This window comes from Mesoplodon bidens (assembly GCF_964165515.1).
Source record: "Mesoplodon bidens genome assembly, chromosome: 9".
NCBI lineage: Eukaryota > Metazoa > Chordata > Mammalia > Artiodactyla > Ziphiidae > Mesoplodon > Mesoplodon bidens.
Window position 1 is genome coordinate 6,719,274 of NC_138166.1, and position 21,858 is coordinate 6,741,131.

Genomic DNA, 21,858 nt, shown 5'->3' on the forward strand with positions numbered 1-21,858 from the left:
TCCCCATCCCTTGCCTTATGCAATTTTTCCATGGTATCCTAGTAAATAAACTTGTTTACTGAGTTCTATGAGCTGCTCTAGCAAATTAATAAAATCCAAGGAACTTACAATTTATATCTGCTGGGTAGAAGTACAGGTAACAATCTGTCACACGCACACACACACAATCCTACTCACACTGAGAAAAATAACAGGATTCATTGGCATTATTCACAACATTACTTGAACGGTCAAATGTATTTAATAGTTTGATAACTAAAAGACTATGAAAGATCAATTTCAAAATTACAGTGAATTTAAAAAACTAATTTTTTTCTGAGATTTGATTGTGTAACGTATTGGTGGGTCCCTCAGATTAACCCTTTAAAGTGGATACTTTTACCAATTTAATGGACACTGTCTGAATTGTGACGTATTTAGTTGAATAAAATAGAAGCCCATTTCTGTAGCTTAACCTTATAATAGCATTTTATTTTCCTCACATATCAAGAAGTCTGAAGGAAGGGAGTCTGAGCCCCTTCTAACATTTTGCTCTATCATCCACACAGGGAAGCTTTTATCTCCATGTTTGTCCAATCATGGAGGCAAGATGGTTTCTCCCTCTTCAGTTGTGCTGTAGCCTGAAGAGAAAGAAAGGGATAAAAAGAATATCAGTATTAGAAAAACAAAAATATTCCCAGAAGTCTCCAGCAGAAACATATTTGGACCTCATCACCTACACTTTTGTTACATTGCCACCCCTGGATGCAAAAGAGTCTGAGAAGGTGAGTGTTTTATCTGGGGACATTGCCAATCTGAGCAAAGAGGGGTTCTTTCTTATCAGTAAGGAGGTAGTGAGGAATAGCTCTTAGGTAGTAAATTAAGATGGTCTAAAAGTCATTGAATTCAGAATGCTATATAATCACAACCAGTATTTTTAAGCAACATAAATTTTCAGAGTGATACTAAGTTTCAGTAACTATTCACTTTTGCTATATTTGAGGGTTTTATTTTTTCATGAATAGCCATTGTTAATAATGAAATAATATAAAGAAATGTTTTAAGTACTTTACTCTCTGCATTATACTTGTGAGAATGATGTCATTAAACACCATTAACATTTTTTGCATACTAGAATATTCTTTTTTTATAAAGTAAGTCACCTTACTTTAGGGTGACTTTAGGGCCCAAGTTATAAACAGTACCAACCTCCTTTGGACAATATCTAAAATCTAAATAATAGCACCTAAATCCAAATTCCAAGGATTTTTCTGAGTTAATTACCAATATGTTTCAAAAAACAATTTTAATACCCACATACTGATAGCAGAATATTAAGTCCTAAATGGATTCTTTAAGCTAAATGTTGTACATTTATCCAAGAAACTTTTATTTTGTATATATTTGCTAGCCTTAATATCTAAAACTCAGTATTTGATAGATAAGTTTTTTAAGGTATTAAAATTGTTACCTCTTAAGGACATTTTTCTGTACCTCTAAAAATTTTTCTTAATTATATTCTATCTCCCACTAAAATGTAAATCTCAGGTTCTCTGCGTTCTTCAAAACCAGTCTTTAAGGTTGATAATCAAGATGAACAGATTTTTCAATGACATTTAGGTGGTGGGGAGGGGGGAGAAGACAGTCAAGATAGGATATCTGTCCTAATATTCTGCCTAAGTGATACTCAGAACTGAACATAGTACATTTTTCTAAATGCAAATCTAATACTAAGTCGCATCTAATATAATGCATATTACAGATTTACATGTCAAGTCCTCTGTGAATTCAATTAGGATTAATTCTACCTCAACTTACACATCTTATTGAATACATTTTTTCAAATCTAATTTTGATCCTGTTGATTTGAGATAATTTGAGTTTTATAAATAGTCACACACTAGGTATGATATAGGGTGTCAAATATGTCACATGACACGTGGGGTTCAAATAAAATACCAGTTTCTCCAATTATAAAGGAAAACATGTATAATCTTGTATATGAAAACTTTACCCTATTTGCTTATGGCTAAAGCATTTAGGAAGAAAGGATATATAAAAACACAATTGAGAGAATAACCAAACAAGAATTTTTAAAATATGAAATAATTAAGTAACTTTGTTTTCTCTCAAAATGTCCCTGGGAGTATGCTCTATAAGGTAATTCTTCTCCCTCCCCTGGACAGAATTTTGATTCATCCCCCACCTCTCTCTTAAATAATAAAAATCCTCCTGATACTTTAATCACTTTCAGTTTAGAAACTGATAGGTACAGCTACAGTAAATAATAAAAACTCCAAACTTCATTCAAAATTAAAGCTTCTGCACTCACCTAATCAACCATGCAACAGAAGGCAGCCCTGTAGTATACAGTGTAACTTGGATAGATACTTTATTTTCCCAACTTGTCTTCTTCCTCTCCTCAAATGCTAATTAGCACTGTTTCTGACCACACCAGGTTTTAAGATGGTGGAGAGAGGAGATGTGAGGGTATAGCAAAGCTCCTGCATGCTTGTACTTTTGTGAGCTGCCATCATTGACTGCTGTCTGGTTTGGGAGGTGTCAAAGCTGACTCTTGGTCTTTCTCCCTTGCAGGATACTTCATTTCCTTATAGGGTTCTTCAGACCATTTACTCCTCTCCCCATTCATTAGCAGGCATCTCTCAAGGGTACTTCACTGTGATTTGGGTCTCAGCAGGCCATCTCTTCACAGACTCTCTCTGTTGGCATCTTTTAGGCATCCCTTTTGATAAAATCCATTTAAGATGACTGTGGGTCAGCTTTCAGCCACATATGTATGGTCCACACCTTCTCTATGTACCTTTGGTTCATTTTTAATTATAATTTAAATTATTTTTCAAAACCAAGCTCTCTGTGCTATCGTCACGACTGGTATTTTTCAGATGTATACAGATGTGTTTTAATTAATAGCACTGAAATTAAGTTCAAAGCATAACTGAGTCATAGTTATTTTGCAATCATGAATACAGAACATTAAAAAAATATTACGTGTGACGAAAGCATTTATTGATTGTTAAAAACATTGAGGATGGCTAAGATAGGCCAACATCCTTCTTTTACAGACAAAAAAACAAAGAATCAATTTAGTAAAATTGTTATTGGCCCGAAGTAGTGTGATTTATGTGGCATAGTTCATGTGAATGTTTATGTGATGCATGGGGCCTAAAGTAAACATATGTGGGTTTGAGTCCTATTTCTATAATGTATTAATTATAAGTTACAAGAAGTTGACCAAGTTTAATAAGGTAGGTAATCTCAGTTTCTTCTTCTATAAAATGGGGATAATAATAGCTCTAGTAATTACATTGTTTGATAATTAAATAAAAGGCAATACATATAGTGTGTACCACATAGTAACTTTCTAATAATTGTTAGTTAATTTTGCCTTCTAACACTGTCAAATTATTATTTTTTTTTAATTACAGCTGTGGCTTCTTCAGGTATCTATTTTATTTTTTATGATTTCTGAAGTTAAAAATAACATATGTATTATATGAACATATGTACATATATGTACACATATATTTTTACATTATTTTCAGGTCATTATTAAATTACTATAATGCAATAGTTAGCAAGTGTTTATTAAAATGAGAATCTATGTTTATTATACTACATAAAATGAACTTTATCAGGCTATACTTAATTTTTCTGAAAAACAAATAAATCAGTAAAGGTAAGCTCCTACCTTTAATGATTTAATCTTTGGAATTAGTAAGCCAAGTAGAGGAGCTCTGGTTTTCAATGTAATAGAAGAAACAGACTATTAAAGCCCTCCATGACAGGCTGGGAGAAAACTCTGTAAGAATTTGGATACATAGTCTAGGATTTTATGATGTAAATCCTGATTATTCAGATGTTCACAACTCCTCATCATCTTCTTTTAACAAGTTATTCATGTTGGTGGCCAAATAATCATCAAGCTATTGCTAAGTGGAATGGTTAGTATTGCATCTATAGCGTAGTTATCCAAAGAGAGGACACTAGTATTGTTTCCATGTAGATAGTGTCACTACATCCTTGTTTGTTTATACTCCTCATAACTATACATTCATTTCAAGATTCTGAATGTAATGAATGCTCAATATCTTTTCTCCATGTGCTTAAAAGTTTTAGGAAGGATTAGGACAAGCTTTTGTCCCCTGATCTTATTTTTCTCTTCCAACACAGATCCAAAACAACACTGCAAGGGTCTACTGTATAACACCTAGATCACAGTTCTAGACAATGTCTCCTTCCAATAGCTGAGATTCTAAGATACATTATGTTTAACTGTTAATGAAACTTATTTGGGTGTACTTAGTTCAAGATTAATGTTATTGGGCTTCCCTGGTGACGCAGTGGTTGAGAGTCCGCCTGCTGATGCAGGGGACACGGGTTCGTGCCCTGGTCCGGGAAGATCCCACATGCTGCGGAGTGGCTGGGCCCGTGAGCCATGGCCGCTGGGCCTGCGTGTCCGGAGCCTGTGCTCCGCGGCAGGAGAGGCCGCGGCGGTAAGAAGCCCGCGTACCGCAAAAAAGAAAAAAAAAAAAAAAAAGATTAATGTTATTACTTTCTAGGCCCATTATATGTAGATAACAAATATTTTCCCTTCAAAAATGTTAATGTTTTGATCATAATAAGATGACAATTTTAGTTATCTTTTCCTACACATTTAGTATATTTCATATAAATATATTTGAAATATCTCTATATACAATTCCTAGGTCTCTCCACTGAAAGGGCTTAGAAGAAATGGCCAAACAGTTGCAATAACAAGACAAATCACCATATTCTGGTTTCTAAATATCATTCTCCACTAAAAAATATCACAGTTAATTGTGGGGAAAGGCAGATTCCAGAGCTGGGGAATGAAAAAACAAGATAAATTTGGAACATTTTGTTATATTAGGAAACAAGGAAATGTTCAAATAATCAGGGGGACACATCAAAAGGATAAGCAAACCATCTTAAAGGAGCTCCTACAGGCCAAATCTGAAACAATTTGTGCATCAAAATAAAGAATATTAGTATTCTAATCCATTAGATTAAATGAGAATCTAGGAGTCCATACTAACACAAACTTTAAAAACAAATAAATAAAGGGACTGATATTAAAGGCTTAGACCTCTACTCATTAGCTTAGTTCATTCAGTAAATGTGTATCAGGTGACTGTACCACAACTTCAAGACGAACCTGCAGGTGAAAATTTCTCCATGACTATAGATAAAGCCTAGAACAAATGCCAATCATTTAGACACTTATCTCCTTAGACACTGGGCAAGTACCAATATATTGGAAACTTTCTGGGAAAAAAAAAGCTCCAAATGTGTATTTCCAATTCTGCATGGTTACTTTAATGCCATTTCTCGGTCATCTCTTAAAGTATGATGCTGTAGTAGTTCCCTGACAGAAACTACCTTTGACTTGGCCTGCCAAAAGGTCTGTATTCTCCTTCCATCTCTTGCTACATCTCCTATGACTTCTCCTTCCCAGCTCCTCATCCAGCTATTCCACTTTTGCCACACACTTAGGAATTGAAAAAGCCCTCAGCTTACAAATTAGGAACAGTGAGTTCTTTTAAATAAAATGTAATGAATGTCTCAAACACTATTCTTTCACCCTAACTTAAAAAGGGGAACAAACAAACCACAAAAACACACTATTAAATAATGATTTTCATTAAGTAGTACCTGGTCCTCAATGCTAACGTATTTAAAAGGCTGAAAATCTACTGAAGTATGCTAAATGGAAAAATCGAAAACTGTGTGTCAAAAAATTACTCAATCTTTCCACAATATTTCCACGAGCATAATTTGCATTAAATATGAAGGATAATATTTAACATTTTATTTTTTGTAATGACAATGATAAACATTTTAGTGGTTATAGAATATGGCTATAGTCTAGAGTTAGTTTACAGCTATTAACTAGAATAAATATGTCATGGAAACTGTTCTGAAGATAAATGTTACATTAGTTAAATCACAACAGCAAAAAGATAACCCATTCATTCACTCATTGAACAATGATTTATTGAGTATCTACTATATACTACTAGTACCATGTACAATGCAGTACTACTAATATTATGGATCATAGGTACCCAAGGATGAATTTATAATGTCTCTGTCCTAAAGAAACTTACTAGTGATAAAAGCAGACATAAATTAGTAATTGCAAAGCAGTGTCTCAAGTGCATAAGTCAATGGTAGCACAAAGACTGAGCAATTCTTTGGATGATGGGTGGCAGAGACTGAGAGGTTTCCTCAAAGAGTGAAAGCTTGAGGTGGATTTTAAGAGATGAGCCACAGTTTATTAGGCAAGAATGAATGAATGAGCAGCTATTAAACAAAGTCACAGTGGCACAGACTAGCCTGGAACATGGTGAGAAGAGGTGAGGGAAGAATTAAATTTTAAACAAGGCCCAACTTGTGGAAGGCCTTAGAGACTAACCTAAGTGGTAGCATAACTGAATGTATAAAATAATGAAAGTCGAAATTACTTAGTTTCTGACGTGTCCAGTTCCTTACCACCTCAGGACCTAGGTATTACCCCTTTCCCCTGCCTGAAAAGTCCTTCGCCCAGATTTTTACACAACTGTATGCTGTGTCTCATTCAACTCTTGGCTTAACAATCACCTTTTAATACCACCGAACTGAATTAGTGCCACCCTATGACACCCACCTATTAATCTTCTATTTCCATTGCTTTTAAATCAATAGAGAACAGAAACACAGTTGTAAATATCAATTTTACAACTTTATGTTAACATACCCATATACCCTTGATTTCTAATCTCTTTATTCTTGTAAACTAGACTGAGACAATTGTAGAAATTGCTAAGCAACGTTTGGTGTAGTACAGACTCTAGGGATTTGTTAGTTGGCAATCTTCCCTTTATCCTGTAATGAACATATTTTGTTCACTAGTAGCCATATGAGTATGACTAAAGCAGAAGAAACTCTTTCAGAGATATTTGCATTTTATTAGCTCAAAGGGATAAATCTCTAATGCAAATTATCAGGCAATATGACAAAACATAGTGAAGCGTTTTGGAGACAGCAGAAAAGATGTTTCTAGCCCTTTAAATCATACCTCATATGCAAATCTTCCTATCCTTGAGGAGACCTACATTTGTCTCCAGAGAAAAGAGCTAGGAAGTAAATCTCCATTAGTACTGAGAAAACTTAGATTTCTTTTATTTAGCATCCTGCTAAAGTGGGAGCTTCAGGGAATGTTTATACATAAACTGTATAAATGTGTATATTTATACACTGTATATTCATTGTAGTTATGTGTCTCCTTTTTCCTACTATTGTATTTTCCTTCATTCATTCAACATCTGTGAGGACTACGAACATGAGTCATGCTCTCAAGTTATAGCCTCGAAGGGAGGCTGAGCTATGCCTAGAATTTTGTAATACAACCTGATGAAAAGGATCAGGTAGCATTTCATAGGAGTTCAGTAGATAAGATTACTTTCAGCTGATTATATATAAATAAAAGAAAACTTTTAAATAAGAGGTTTATTTAAGCTGGACTTTTAAAGAATCACCTAACCAAAAAATGGTTGGGCATCAATGAACCTATAGATTACATGAAATGATATGTACATATATGGAAGATATATGTACATGTGCATTTATGATGGGGGACAAAGGGTGGAATAAGATCACTAGTATTCATCATATTCTGAAAGACATCTCTGATATTCAGAATGATTAAAAGCAAACCACACATCACAGAATAGTGTCGGAGAGGTTTGCAAAATTATTAAAATTAGTATGATTAGAATTACAGTCTCATTGCCTCCAATTGTTCATCAGAATTTTTGCTTCTTAGTAATCTGACTGAGGAAGCATGATGAACTTTTCTTTGAATTTTTTGAAGTGTGTTTTTCCAAAGTCTAGAAAACACATCTGATTGTTCCTCACTACTCCAAGATAGAAAATGTTCACTTTATTTCCATATAAACTTTCTTTATACCTACAAGATTTTCTACTATTGACAAAAATTAAGCCCATGATAATATCGTGCCTTTTTTGCTTCTTTTACTTAATTGAAATGGAAACTATTGTCATTTAAAATCAATAACAAAATGATAAAAATTATTAGGGAGGATTAGAATATGGGCATTAAACATCATGTTAAAAATACATGTAGCATATTTTAAATTTTTAAAAAATTTATAATGGAAATTGATGGGAAACTAAAGGCATATACTAAGGAGATACATAGAGAAAAAAAGAATAAACTAAGATGTGCATTTGGAAAACAGGAAGATAATAATATGAAAAAATAGAAGTAGTTATAAATGTAAGAGATAATAGTATTTTATAGAGAAGAGTTTTCTATAAGGATGAGTGCATGAAAAACAGTAAGATGGTTTTAAAAGATTTAGAATCACAAAGTAGAAAGTGATGGCAATTGAAATACTCACTTAAATAAAAAAAAGGAGGGGATATAGATATAACTACTTGATGGCATGAAATCCAAGTACCTGAATTTTTGAAGTGTTTAAAAAAATCTAGTAAGGAAGGCTAAAAGTATAAAAGCTATAAGAATATCTTTTTGAGTTTAATAGAATGTAAATTGATGATAAAAGATTGACAGGTACCAAGTGAGTAAAAAGCAAAATAATAAAAAAAGACAGATAAATTCAGATATTGACATTCAATAAGTATGCCTGCATAACACTGCATAAGAAGGAATACATTTCCAGGTCCAAAAACATTATTCTGTTGTGTTTTGTGCATACGTTGAATAAGGAAACAAAAGCATCAGTCACAGAACAAAAAATTATTTTCATGCTTTCTTTGCTTGAGCTGGTCAAATTTCTCTCCATACATGTGAACTCTGTAGTTAGGATGGAGCAATGATTTAAACAATCTTGTAGTTCTCCTTCCTCACTTTGTGTAGTCTGCGTGATCCATGAATTTCACACAAAGAGATGCTTTACAAAGACCAAAGTCACTTCGTTCAGAACTTTCTAGCAGCTAAAATGATCTAATACTCTCATAGATTTAAGTACTCAAATCTTGACTGTCCCCAGATCTTTTACACAGGGCCAGGTGACTAGTTGACAGTCCTGACTGAAAGTAATTTCCTGAGATCTGGAGACGCTGGACCATATATTCCCTCCCAATACTAAGACCAATACTAAAAATAGTAAGATGGCTCTATGAAATGCAGAAGCACAACCAATGACCATTAATTCTAGGCTAAAATGAAACAGTTCTGGCCCTTCTATGAAAAATTAGTTGATAGAAACCTAAATGTTACAATCATCAAAATATTTGAGGTTTTGAGGTAAAGAGAATTAGCGCTACAATGTAATTTGACAAGATAACAAATAAAATATGCAGTTCCACACGTGTTTGGAGAAGTCTAAGACCCTAATCCTTCCCCTCACTAACTTGCAGAGGCCTGATTTCTCAACATTAGATCCTCACCTTAGAATATAGTCTTCTTCACTGATCTTTCCTCTCCTCTCTGCTTAGTAAAAGATATTACAAATCAGAGTTCAGTGTTTTCCTCTTGTCGTGTTTTGCACTCTGCTAGGTTAGGCCAAAGATTCAAGGTTTCAAAGTGTCCCCACATCTATCTCTGTAGCCCAAACTCTCTCCAGTACTTGGGCTTGTATTTCCAGTCACTGGATGTAAGCTGTGCACATCATGTGGACTCACTGGGCTGGGCCCAGAAACCACCAGATAAACATGGCAAATCCTCCTGAAACATCATTTGGCAAAGTTTGAGGGAAAAGTCATATTTCACATTGGTATAAATATGAACCTACTACTACAGAGCAGAATCTAAAATCCATAGGACTTTTAGATGAAAACTGGAGACTTCCAATAAGATTACTTTTGGTTGGCGGTGGGTGAGTATATTATTGTTGGAGATGATCTGATAGAAAAGTGTAAGATGCTTTGCATCACGCTAAATAAATCTCCCTTATAAATATGGATTAGCATTTTTGTGCGAATACTGTAGCGAGAGTGAAAAGAGGTTTAATAATAGGAATGGCCATGGACAAACTATGAGGCAGGTCAAGTTTATTCTCCACCACCACCACCACCAACATCACTACTACCTCTCAGACCCTGTTCCAAGGTCTTGAAGAATCTGGCTTCTTTTCTTAACCTCAGCCTCAAGGCTAAGTATATTCTGTCTTTTCTTCATCAATATGTGCTCTTCCCCATTCCATTTTCTTAAGACATTAGTATGAATGTAAAGAGATAATCGTTTAACACTAAATATAAAAATTCACATTAAGGTAGTGGTCAGATAGTGAAATTTCATACACTATCACTTTGGATATATCTGTTATTAGGCAGAATTCTGCTGAGCACTTACATTGTGTCAGAGAATGTGCAAAATGATAAGAATGCGCAAAACGATAAGAATGCAAAGATGAACTAAAAAGGCCCAGCTATTCTTGTTGTGGAGGACAGACCTGAAAATAAGGAAGTGTATTAGAAGCCATGTTTCCACAAAGGGTACATGGAGACATAAAGAAGAGTTTGTGTTATGTTGGTAGGAAAAAAAAAAAAAAAGAGTTAGAAAAGGCTCCTGAGAGAAAAGGGCCTTAGAGGTATGTCTTAGAGGATAAGCAGGTACAAGCCCCACAAACAAAGAGAGATGGCTGTATTTCAGGCAAAGAACCAAGAAATAGCCTCGGGAGTCAAGGAAACTAAGAAATTCAGGATGGATGAAACAAAAGGTTGAACGGGGAAGGGGAGACCCAGGCCTGACACGAGTCAGCTGTCTCGGGTCCCAAATATGGTGGGGTTTTGGCACAAGGCACTGTACCTCACTGTCCTGATCAAAATATTACTGAAATTCAATGTTTAAATTTCTGTCTTTAATGATATTTCAAGGGACCTAGAACAGATGCTATAAAGGGGCTTCCTTTAGTCTGTGTTTGTTTTGGAGAATACACATTGCCTGGGTGCCCTGGGTTCCAATTCCAGGGGGTATATAGCGAGATGTGGTTGGAGAGTTCGGACGGGGCAGAAGAAGATCAAACCAAAATAAGAAGTTTGTACTTTACTGTGTATGTAATGGGCAGCATTAGTGGATTTTAAGCAGAGGAGAAAGGAGAGGTTTCAGAAAGTTCTTTCAGCTAATCCAAACAGAGGTTTTTGAGGTAAAGGCAGGGAGAGGGAAAATAACCACAATAGTATTGGGGTAGTTATGTTGATAACCTGAACTAAGTTAGAAACAGTGAGGATATGAATATGTGGTATCCTATAATACTGCAGCAGACAGAATGATGGCCCCCTAAGGGATATCTAGGTCCTAATCCCTAGAACCTGTGAATATGTTATGTTACATGGCAAAGGGAAATTAGGTTTACAGATAGAACTAAGGCTACTAATCAGCTGACTTTAAACTAGGGAGATTATCCTGGGTTACCTGGGTGCCTGATGTAATCACAAGGGTCCTGAAAAGTAGAAGAGGTAAGCAGGGGCGTCAGTGTCATGGCGATGGGATGTGAGTAGGCCTTAACTGGCTGTTGTTGGCACTGAAGATGGAGGAAGGGGGCCATATACCAAGGAGGTCAGGCACCCTGTAGGAGTGGGAAAAGGCAAGGAATAGGATTTTCTAGAGATCCAGAAGACACACAGCCCCTCCAACTTCTTAATTTTAGCCCCGTGAGAACCATTCTGGACTCCTGGTCTCCACAACTATAGATAATAAATCTGTGCTGTTTTGAACCACCAATGTGGAAATCTGTTACAGAATCAACAGGAAAAACACAAATACCCAACTCAGCCTTGGCATGAAGAAAGCCTGTGACTGAAAACCACATTGAACATTTACAGTCTCTTCTAAAATGTGAGTCGTATCTTCATCAGAGCTCTGGTCAGGCAGCTCTCACCTTTGTAAAGGTTTTCCTAGATGAGGCACACCGCACTTTGGTCTTACTGTTGGTGGTTCTTTATACTTCCTCCTCAAACACTTAAAGATCTCTTAATATGGATATAATTTTTATGTCTGTTGATCAATCAATTGCTGAGCTTTGTGTCCACTTCTGTTCAGAGAGTAAATTTAAAAATACTCAGTATTAGGGACTTTAAATGTAATACAGCATTAGAAGTAGGAGCTTTAGAGTCACATAGACATGGATCAAGTCACAAATTCACCCCTTATAGGTAGTGTGGCTTTGGGCAATTTATAATACTTGAGCCTCAGTTTCCTCATCTGTAAAAGGAATAGCAATTTCTTAGGTTAGGATCCCTGGAAACACTCTCTGAGGTGAGGACTGTGTAATTGTTTTATTAACAAAACACTTCCAGGAAAAACACATAAATAACAGAGTAAGCAAGATAGGGAAGGAAGTGATTTCAGGAAAAATCCTAGCATGATCCTGCAGGGGAGCCTTGGGGTGTAAATTGCACTTCAGATTTTCTTATTACTAGAGGCTTTTATACTGTGTAGGGCAGTCCTTGGCAAACGGTGTCCTAGGAGGGAAGTGAACTTCTAAGTGGTTCCCCTTTGGCTCTCTGTGCCTGAAGGCGAAATGAGTCTAGTAGCCCTTGGGCAGTCTTCCAAAGAGAGTCTCAGGGGCTGGTTCTGAGAAGTAAAAGAACACAGAAGCTAGGAGTAAGGTAGATCCAAGCAAAGGGATCCTAAGGGATCAGGATGGAACTTAACTGGGTCTGCCACAAGCATCTACCTCATAGAACTCCTAAGGATTGAATGTACTCATGTTTTTCTTTCTTTAGCTTTTAAGATTCCTGAACTATTTTTCTTTTGGAATAGCACGCAGTTTCTAGTGCCATGAAATAATTCTTTTGTGACATAGGCATCCATCCCAGAAAGGATAAAGGAGACAAAGGAGAAATAAAGCAAATATGAAGGATACCAGAATAGAAAGTAACCAAATTAGTCTGAATCTAGCATTTCAAAATGGTCATAATTTCAGTCATATTTTTCAGAGAGCTGGAAACTTGAAAAACTTAAGATTCACAACTATTTGCTTTCATCTCTGAAAAGCTAGGCAAAGTAAACCAACCAATGAACAAACAATGTATTTATTTGATGACAATAAACGTTATAGGAAATGCCGCCCCTCCCACCGCCAAGACATAATTTTTTTCTTAAAGTTTCTCCTTCTTTGCTATTCTGGTCCTATACTGATAATTAAAACCTTCAATTTTGATAGCATGTTACAACTTTAAAGTGCATTCACGTTTAAGTGCATTTAAAGAGCATTCAATTTTACATGATGCTCACACAACCCTGTCATATATATTTTCACTCCCCTTTTACAAATGAGGGCACAAGCTCTGACAGGGTAAGTGACCTAGTTAAGGTTGCACAGCTAAAGGCAAGATCCCAACTTCTGACACCAAGAAAGCACTTTCCTCAGGGTTCTACATGATTCTTCACCTTGTATGAGTCAAGATCCAGTCAGGGGACAGAAATCACACCAAAATTAGAACAGGGAAAATTTAGTATAAAGAATTATTAACTAGCAATTCTTCTTTTAGGAGAGAAGAAGATATCACTAAAGAATACAGGAAGAGTGGACTAAGGGAGGAGACACTACCTCCAGGGCTGTGGGAGAGTACTCAAGGAGGGGTAACTTAGATGAACTACCCCCATCCCTGCTCTCAACCCTACAAAGCCTGAGAGACAGCCTTCATTAGAGATAATGAGGCTGTGGCCCATTTGACAGTCAAGACATGGGTTGAGATGTCACAGACTGGGCTGGTGAGAAAAACCACCAGCTAGGGGCCAGTGAAACTTGCTAGGAAGTCACCCACTGGGTTGCTGGTGAGGCTTACTAGGAAGTCACACACTGGGGAACTGGCCAAACTTCCTGCAGGGTGTGGAATACTGGTTTCTTGGATACCACTGACCACCACACCATAGGAGCAAGAAGAAAAGAAAGAAGAAGAAGAGGAGCCCCTTTTATATGCAGTGTCCCTCCAGCACCTTCTATTGACAAGTGCTAACATAGCACTGAGCCAATGAAAACAAAGAAATGTTTACAGGTTCCAGCTCTAATTATCACAATTCAGGACAAAAAAAGAGATGAATTAGAAGCTTCCAAACACTAAATTAGCTGGCACACACCTCAGTGACTCTCCTGGGTTCTTAAGGGTAAAATGCTTTTATGTCAAATTCCTGCCCCGTTTGTTTTCTTTTTCCCTAAGCACCTCTACAATAAAACGCAGACCCAACCTCTGGGGACACTATGTAATGACTGCTGGTAGGATATGTGGTAGTTGTACGGAAAGAGCGTACAACACAGTGACTGAGACCACGTCTTGAGCCAAACACTTGGGTCTGAATATGAGCTTCACCACTGACTAAAACTGCAGCCTTGCAAAAATTAACCTCTGTATGCCTCAGTTTCCTTATCTGTAAAAGGGGATGATAATAGTACATACTTTACTAAGATGTCAGGAGAAACAAATTAATATATGTAAAGCCTATAGAACAACATGTGATAAATGTTAAAAAAAAGATAAAAAAGAACTTTATAAATATTAGTATTACCCGTACGTGTTAGTTTGTAAATGGCGTTTAAAAATACACACTGTATTCGGTTCTAATTACCAATTTCCACTTAAGACTGTATCTCATAATGCTAAAACCCAACTTCGTTGGGTGACACTGGGCTGTGGTACAAAAAGTCCTGCCCATACCTGGGCATTGCCTGCATCTCTGGCTTCAGATCCTGGCATTGCTCCTGGCTCACTGAATAATCCTCATCAATCAAAGCCAATTCATTGGGGACCCATTTTCTCAAGTGAAAAAAGCCACGGTTAAATCATCTTTCTTTAAGATCTCTTCCGTTGTGACTAACTTTGATCCCCCACTTCCCCAAATAGTGAGTTATACGAGAAGGGGAAAAAAGAGGAAATTATCATTTCCAGTGCCTACCCATCTATGTCAGGCAAGCATTTTGCACGTACTGCCTGATCTCATCCTTACCATAGTCCTGTCAGATGAGTACATTTAATCCTATTTAACAAGTAAGGAAACTGAGGCTCAGAAAGGTCGACACTTCATTCAAGATCACACTCTTGCTAAGTAGCAGAGCCTGAATTCAAACTGGGTCCTTCTGTTTGGGTCGACTAAGCATTTTTAACTGTTCCGCTTGCCTCCCACACTGTCTTCATCTCAGACAGCAAGAATCCTAACAGCTCAGTGCTTTTCATGCTTTGCTTTAAAGAGATGAGTGGGTGTGCGCCTTTTTTTTTCTTTTTAATTATCATTTTGAAACTAAAGCAAATTAAATTCACCTACCAGTTACAAGAATTTAAAAAGTCACCCCTAACATCTCACACGAAACTAGCCTTTCAGTGAAACCCAGCGGCCCTCCTGCATCCTGGCGCCCCGGTCCTCACCTCTCCTCCCGGCCGCAAACTTGGTGAAGGGAAAGGAGGCTGGTGGCGGGCCAGCGAGCTGAGTTCCAGCCCCTGTTCTGCCGCTCTGTCAACCCCCTTGGAGACTTCTTCTCTTTCAAGGTAGCAGGAGGCTGTCTGCTCGGGTCAACTTAGGGTTTCTCCCGCGTCTCAGCCCGGCGGCTCTGAGGGCGCCCGCGGCGAGGGCGTGCCCAGCGGTCTCGCCGCAGATCCCGCGTGAAACTGCCCAGTTCTCTGAGGAGGCTGCTCACCGCAGCCGTCCCCACCCCCATCCCGCACTCTCTTTCTTCCCGCTTCTTCTAACTTGGAAAAGTGAAGCCCCTACCCTTCGGTGCCTGGAATCGCCTTTCACCAGACAAGCCTCCGCTAAGTTCCCGTCTGCACCCGGGGCCGGGGCGCTGCTTCCCCCTCCCTGGCTGACAGAAAAACCAGTCTGCAGTTCTCTAACTTTATACGCTCCTCTGAGGGGAATTCTGAGAACTCTGCGACGGGTCTGACTGAAACGTGAGAAGACAAAGCCTGTCTAATCAGTGAACTCCGACGCCTCCACCCGGCTCGCAGCGCCCAGGCCTTCTCCGGCGAGTGCACGCCGGGCGGGTCCCAGAGCTCGGCTTTCTCACGCCAGGATTCCGCGCCCCGAGGCTCGCGGCGCTCGAGCCGCAGCGCCCGGCAATAGGCGAGCCGAAGTCCAGGTGCCGCTATTTCTGCTCCGGCCCGCCCAGGTCTGAGGAAGTCAGGGCGTGCTCACAGCGCGGCAGCCTAGCGCAGCGCTCGGCCGCCGGGAGGCTGAAGAAAGGTCCGCGCTGGGCTCGCAGCCCTTCCTGCCGGCCTCCCCACGCCGGGCCTCGGCTGCCCTCGTTTCCCGCTCCCGCCTCCTCCCGTAGACTGCCAGGCGGACCCAGCCTGCCTCTCTCTCAGCCTTCACTACCGGGTCAAGCGGCGGAGGGAGGGAGCGGAGACAGCGGCGAAGCGGCTCCCCACCCGGCGCGCGCGTGCCCCTCCTCCCCCTCCAGCCCGCTCCCTCCTCCCCTGCCCTCTGCCTCCTCCCCTGTTGCCAGTACAGTACAACTAGTACGCGCGCACACAGACACAGACACGCGCGGGCGCGCGCGGACCCTGCCGCTGCCACTGCAGCTACCATGGATATCAGCTAACAACACACGCTCAGGCGCGCGCGCGCGCTCCCACTCGCACCACGCAGGAGTGGCCCCCGGCATCCTTACCCTCCTTCCCCACCCCCACCCCACCCGTTCCCCAGCTCGGCTACTGCTCGCTCTGGCTGCCGCCGCCGCCGCCGCCGCTGCTGCCGCCACCACCACAGCTCTCTTCTGCTGCGGGGCCACAGCCTTGAGTGTCATTCAAGGGACAGCACAACCTCACCCAAGCTCTCCTACCTCTGCCCAGCCGTCCCTGTCATCCTCCCCCTTCCTCGTCCACACTCCATCCAAAGAAGAGGGAAAGCACCGAACAGAGGCGGGAGGAAGGCAAAGTCTGCTCTTCTCACCTCCTGGCCCCCTGGCTCCTTCATCCTCATTCTCTCAGCACCAACTCCCCTACCCCAAAGGAATCCCTCAGGAGCTGAGGCGACTCACCCCACTGCCATGTCCAAAAGCTTGAAAAAGAAAAGCCACTGGACTAGCAAAGTCCATGAGAGTGTCATTGGCAGGAACCCGGAGGGCCAGCTGGGCTTCGAACTGAAGGGGGGCGCCGAGAATGGACAGTTCCCCTACCTGGGGGAGGTGAAGCCCGGCAAGGTGGCCTATGAGAGCGGCAGCAAGTTGGTGTCTGAGGAACTGCTGCTGGAAGTAAACGAGACCCCCGTGGCGGGGCTCACCATCAGGGACGTGCTGGCCGTGATCAAACACTGCAAGGATCCCCTCCGGCTCAAGTGTGTCAAGCAAGGTGAGCGCAGCGGCTTGCTCGGTGTTTTGCCAGGAGGCTGGACCGCTCCAAGCGCGGGGCATAATGGAAGGGTGGGCTCGCGTGTAGGCTCGCGTGTGGAAGGGGGTGTGTTGCGCGACGGTGGGGTGAGGTCGAGAGAGAACCGGCAGAGCAAGTGGGCTTTGCCGGGGTTCCGAATGGGGGGCTCGGTGGAAGGGAGGGTCGGATTGCGGTGGGGCGTGCAACTTTGTTTGCGCAGTTATCCCCTGCCCTTTGGTAGGTGTTCGGCCTTGTGTGACCTCGGAGGTGCAGGCGAGCTCCCGGGGCAATTCAATGTGCGTCAGCGGCACGGCCCGCAGTGGATGAAGAGCTTTTAGGGAAGGAAGGAAGGAAGGAAGGAGGGAGGGAAGGAAAGAAGGAAGGAAGAAAAGGAGGGAGGGAGAAAGGGGAGAAGGGAGAAAGGGGAGGAAGGAGCAACTTGAGGGTGCAGCGGCATCACCAGCAGGGCGGGGAGGAGTAGGGGGTGGCGGGACGAGCAGAGAGCTGCGCCCTCCGTTTCGGGAGCTGGACTGAAGACGCCTTGGGGGAATCCCTGAGCTACTAGTTGACGAAGAAGGGACGGGGCAGATTGCTTAGGGCGCTTGGACGGGTCTTCCTTAACTTTTTCCCTGCCTCACTCCCCTGTCCCCCTCCCCCGCCCACGATCGTGTCATGTGGGCACCGCGCGTCACGTGCGCACTGACTAACCCGGGCGCTCACCCCGAACTGGCCCGCGGGAGGCGGTGCGCGAGGAAGGCGCGGCACTAGCAGCGGGTTCTAGCGTTGGGGGTCAGGAGGAGAGACGTGGTTACCGGAATGTTCTTTACTATGAACATTATGTTGAGTGGAAGTTCTCTGTGGTTGGACTCCCCTCTGGCTTCGGATTTGGGCAGAGGGGGGAGGGGGACGTGTTTCTGAGGAGGAGTTGGATGGAAAAGCCAGCTGGTTACAACTCAGGCTCGGTCAGCTCCAACCTGGTTTAGATGAGGCTCAGCTGAAGGCTCTGATGGGCTCTTGCAGAACTCTCTCGCTGTCTTTGCCTGAAAGAAAATTATGGTCCGTAGGAGGGAAGAGGGAGATAAAAGTTTCTTGGAAAGAGGACAACTTTAGCTCGAATAAAGTAGTGTATCTTTGTTTTCCACGTGGGGTTTCATATATTTTGTAGCTCACATTCGCATCTCGTGTGTGGCATGTATGTATATGTGCACATTCACATCAATCTAAAGGTTTCTTGTTGGTGATACATTGTTTGTCTCGCCTCATAGATGGAATTGAGCTGTCATTGCCTGCATTTTGAGCAACCACTTAATCTTACTGCATGATCAACTGTCAAGAAACACTCTTGGGGGGATATGAAACACTCTTAGGGAGCTATTCTTCTCTATAAACCAGTTTTAAAAGTAAGCCAGTGAAAAATGAAATCTCAGTGAAAATTTCTTAACTGTAAATTGCCAGACAAAAAGAGTTTTTCATTGGGGATTCTTGAGTATTAGTAGCTGATGACTTGAGGTGGGCTAATGTGAACATTGACTTGTAGGTCAACATAGCTCCATACTGAATGAAACTGAAGAATATGAGTTTGGTAGGAAGGCAAATAGAATATCTTACTATTTTTCAAGATGACATACCAGAGGCTCAAATATAGGCGTTCATGTTAACATATTTGATGTCATGGTACTATCTTGCAGCAATAGATATAAATGTAAGGTTTTGGTTTTGAGTCCAAAAATCTGCTTTACAATTGATGACCATGGTTTTGTTGGCAACAAGGTTGGTATTTGTAGTGGAAAGTGGCTGCAAACCTTAAGACATTGTTTAGTTGGACTAATGATAATATCCTAATGAAGGAGGTGATTGTCCTATTATAGTTTATAATTAATACCACATTTTAATGTACTCATTCTGAGCACTGTATTTTGAGATGGACCTTCCCAAACTGTAACTCTAGCAGCAAGAAAAGAAAAGAAAGAAAGGGAGATTGTTGGGTATTGTCAATCTATTCTATAAAATCCAGTGGAAAGACTTGGAAAAGTGAAAGCATGAAAGCTATCATTAAATATTGAAAAGCTATCAAGTAAGGAAAGGAATTCTGACTATCCTGTGATACTCTATAGGGTCAAACTAAGATGAATCTATGAAAATGTTTAAAGGATGAAGCATCTTTACTTTTATTAAGAAGATTCTAAATAAAGCTTTAAAAAAATCTGTGGACTATATTGTGAACTCATGAGCCCCCATCATTGTGTTTATGAAGAGGCCAATGACCACGTGCCATGGATTCTTATGTAAGACGGGTACCTGGACTAGATCTCATTTAAATCCTTCCATGATTTGATCCAAGGTAGTCTCTGATACTCAACTTCTGTGTTAGATTTTATTTGGAAGATTACTGTTTTTAGAACTCATGGCATATACACATATAATGTGATATATTTAGGGAAAATTTCTTTTCATTCTGTGTTAACCTTCAGTTCTGCGCTTCACTGAGCCATTGATGATTGATGTTCATAATGATGTTCACAGAACCCCCAGAGGAATCTGATTAACCTCCTGAATCACTAACCAAGGAGCAAAAATAATTGCTTCTTTTAGCTTTTTTGGAAAATATAATCCTCTTTTATATTCTTCTATGTATGGTGATTCATATACTATTCCCTTGTTGAAATCTTTCTTTCCCTTGTCAAATAATAATAGGTTTACTTTATCATTGTAAGCAAAGTGAAAATTTCAGAACCGTAGATACAGTGCCTGTGTGTCTTGGGTTTCACTGTAGATTTCACTTGCTGGAAAAATATTTAGAGACCCTTGGCTCAGTAGTCTTATTTCTAGAGAGCCAGTAAACTAGCATAACTGAAAAACTTAAACATGGCTCGTTTTAAAATATTAATGAGATAGTTGATTTTCGAGTATTCAAACATTCGGTATTATACAGAAACTACATATGTAATCAGGTAAACTGAGGCAGATTTTGCAAAGAAAAGAAGTTTGAATAATAAGAATATTGATTTAAAAGTGCACCAGATAAAATTGCATTGTTTAATCACTTTTTACTTATGTTTTTGGCTAATTTTATATTACAGTTGTTATAAAATTAAATTATCATAATTTTAAAAGAAGGTGAACTACCAGAATTTTAAGACACACTAGACAAATAGATGTAGTTTTTCTACATTGTATAAATGTTTTTAAAGCCATTTTTGAAAGCCATTTAATTAAATTCAAGGGATTTCTTTTTAATTTAAGCTGCATTTAATCCACACAGTGATGAGTCACATATGAAAAATATCTTTTATTGTCACATCCTATTATTATTTATAAACTATGGCTTTTTAGTTTATAATAATAAACTTTCCTCATCAAACTATTTAATCTAAATTAGCACTTCTGTTCTATGATCTCATTAATGCAGTGGACGCAATTGAAGGACGTTTCTTGAGTGATTTTGAGATCTGTGCTGAAGAGCTAAAGTTTTTTTTTTTCTTTTCTTTTAAAATCTGCACTAAAGTTCACAGCAGCCAGTTACATAGACCATTGTGTCCTACATTCCTTGCTACTGCATCTAAAACCACATGGGGACCTACATAGCCTGAACTTATTTTCCCATTTAGGATCTCGTTTTATAATTCTTCCTATGTAGGAGAAGGGCCAAGTAAAGCCTTTGAAATTCAGTTCTAGAGAAGATGTACATTGCTCTCCCTCCTATTGCTCCTTTCAAAGATGCCTTCAAAGGAAAGAAGATCCAAATTTATTGAGTCATGCTTTCTTTTTGACTGACTTCAAGGTAGTATCATAGAGTTAAGCCTCTATGCTTCCTTTATTTGAAAAGCTGAAAACAAATTGTGTCAAATTTTCTCCAAGATTGATTTTCCTCCATAGAAATTTATGTATGTCAATTTTATTGAATTGTTTAAACAATTTGATCAGTTAACTTTTTTAGGATAAAGCATCTTTAATGTTTTGGAACAAGGTTAATGAGACACTTATCTTTGGGCATGATTTATGGGGGATGCTACTTTAGTTTTTCAGTATATTTTTTAATGTACGTGATTTAGGTAATATGACCTTGAATGCTAAATATGACTGTTTGCTTTTTGTATGTGTTTGTTTTGAATGAGAGTAATCTTGGGGTGAAATCACAGCTAATGTATTTAAGTGCCACCATTTCTGCTCTTAACATTTATACGACACAATCTTTTGCCATATTTCTTATGCTCACTTTTCTTTTTAGTTGCTTGAAATTCACACATTCACATTCATAATGAGCAAAAAGTTTTCACAATTGACAACGCTGACTGCTTGTAGTTTAAACAATGGCTTTCAAATGCATAGCAGTCCCTGGCTGAATCATTTCCCTCAAGAGTTGTGATAGTGTAGCCATTAAATGTAGTCTCCCAAGTAGCCTGTCTGGGTTTGAATCCTGAATATGCCACTTAGTATTGGCTATATAAACAAGTTATCTACCCTGGGGTAGTAATAGTATCTTGAGAATATTAAATAAGTTATGTATTTAAATGATGTAGTGTCTGGCAGATAATAAGCGTTATGTAAGTGTTGTTAGTAAATGTTATT

General features: G+C 39.6%; 1 protein-coding gene and 1 long non-coding RNA gene across 3 annotated transcripts in view; one reads left to right on the plus strand and one right to left on the minus strand.

Annotated features, from left to right (window-relative positions):
* Positions 1 to 450: 450 nt before the first annotated feature.
* On the minus strand, positions 451 to 15,554 carry LOC308622444. The gene is made up of 2 exons (XR_014016635.1): positions 15,352 to 15,554; positions 451 to 620 (listed from the first exon to the last, which is right to left on the minus strand). It is a non-coding gene; the product is annotated as an uncharacterized lncRNA (long non-coding RNA).
* A 1,115-nt stretch (positions 15,555 to 16,669) lies between these two features.
* Positions 16,670 to 21,858, plus strand: part of MAGI2 (membrane associated guanylate kinase, WW and PDZ domain containing 2) — a gene marked incomplete at its 3' end in the record, with an annotated part of 1,332,164 nt that continues 1,326,975 nt past the window's right edge. For both annotated transcript variants that reach the window (XM_081243891.1, XM_081243892.1), the window contains exon 1: positions 16,670 to 17,271. In XM_081243891.1, coding sequence (XP_081100017.1) covers positions 16,971 to 17,271 — 301 coding nt within the window. In that variant the 5' untranslated portion in view covers positions 16,670 to 16,970. The remainder of the gene's footprint in view (positions 17,272 to 21,858) is intronic.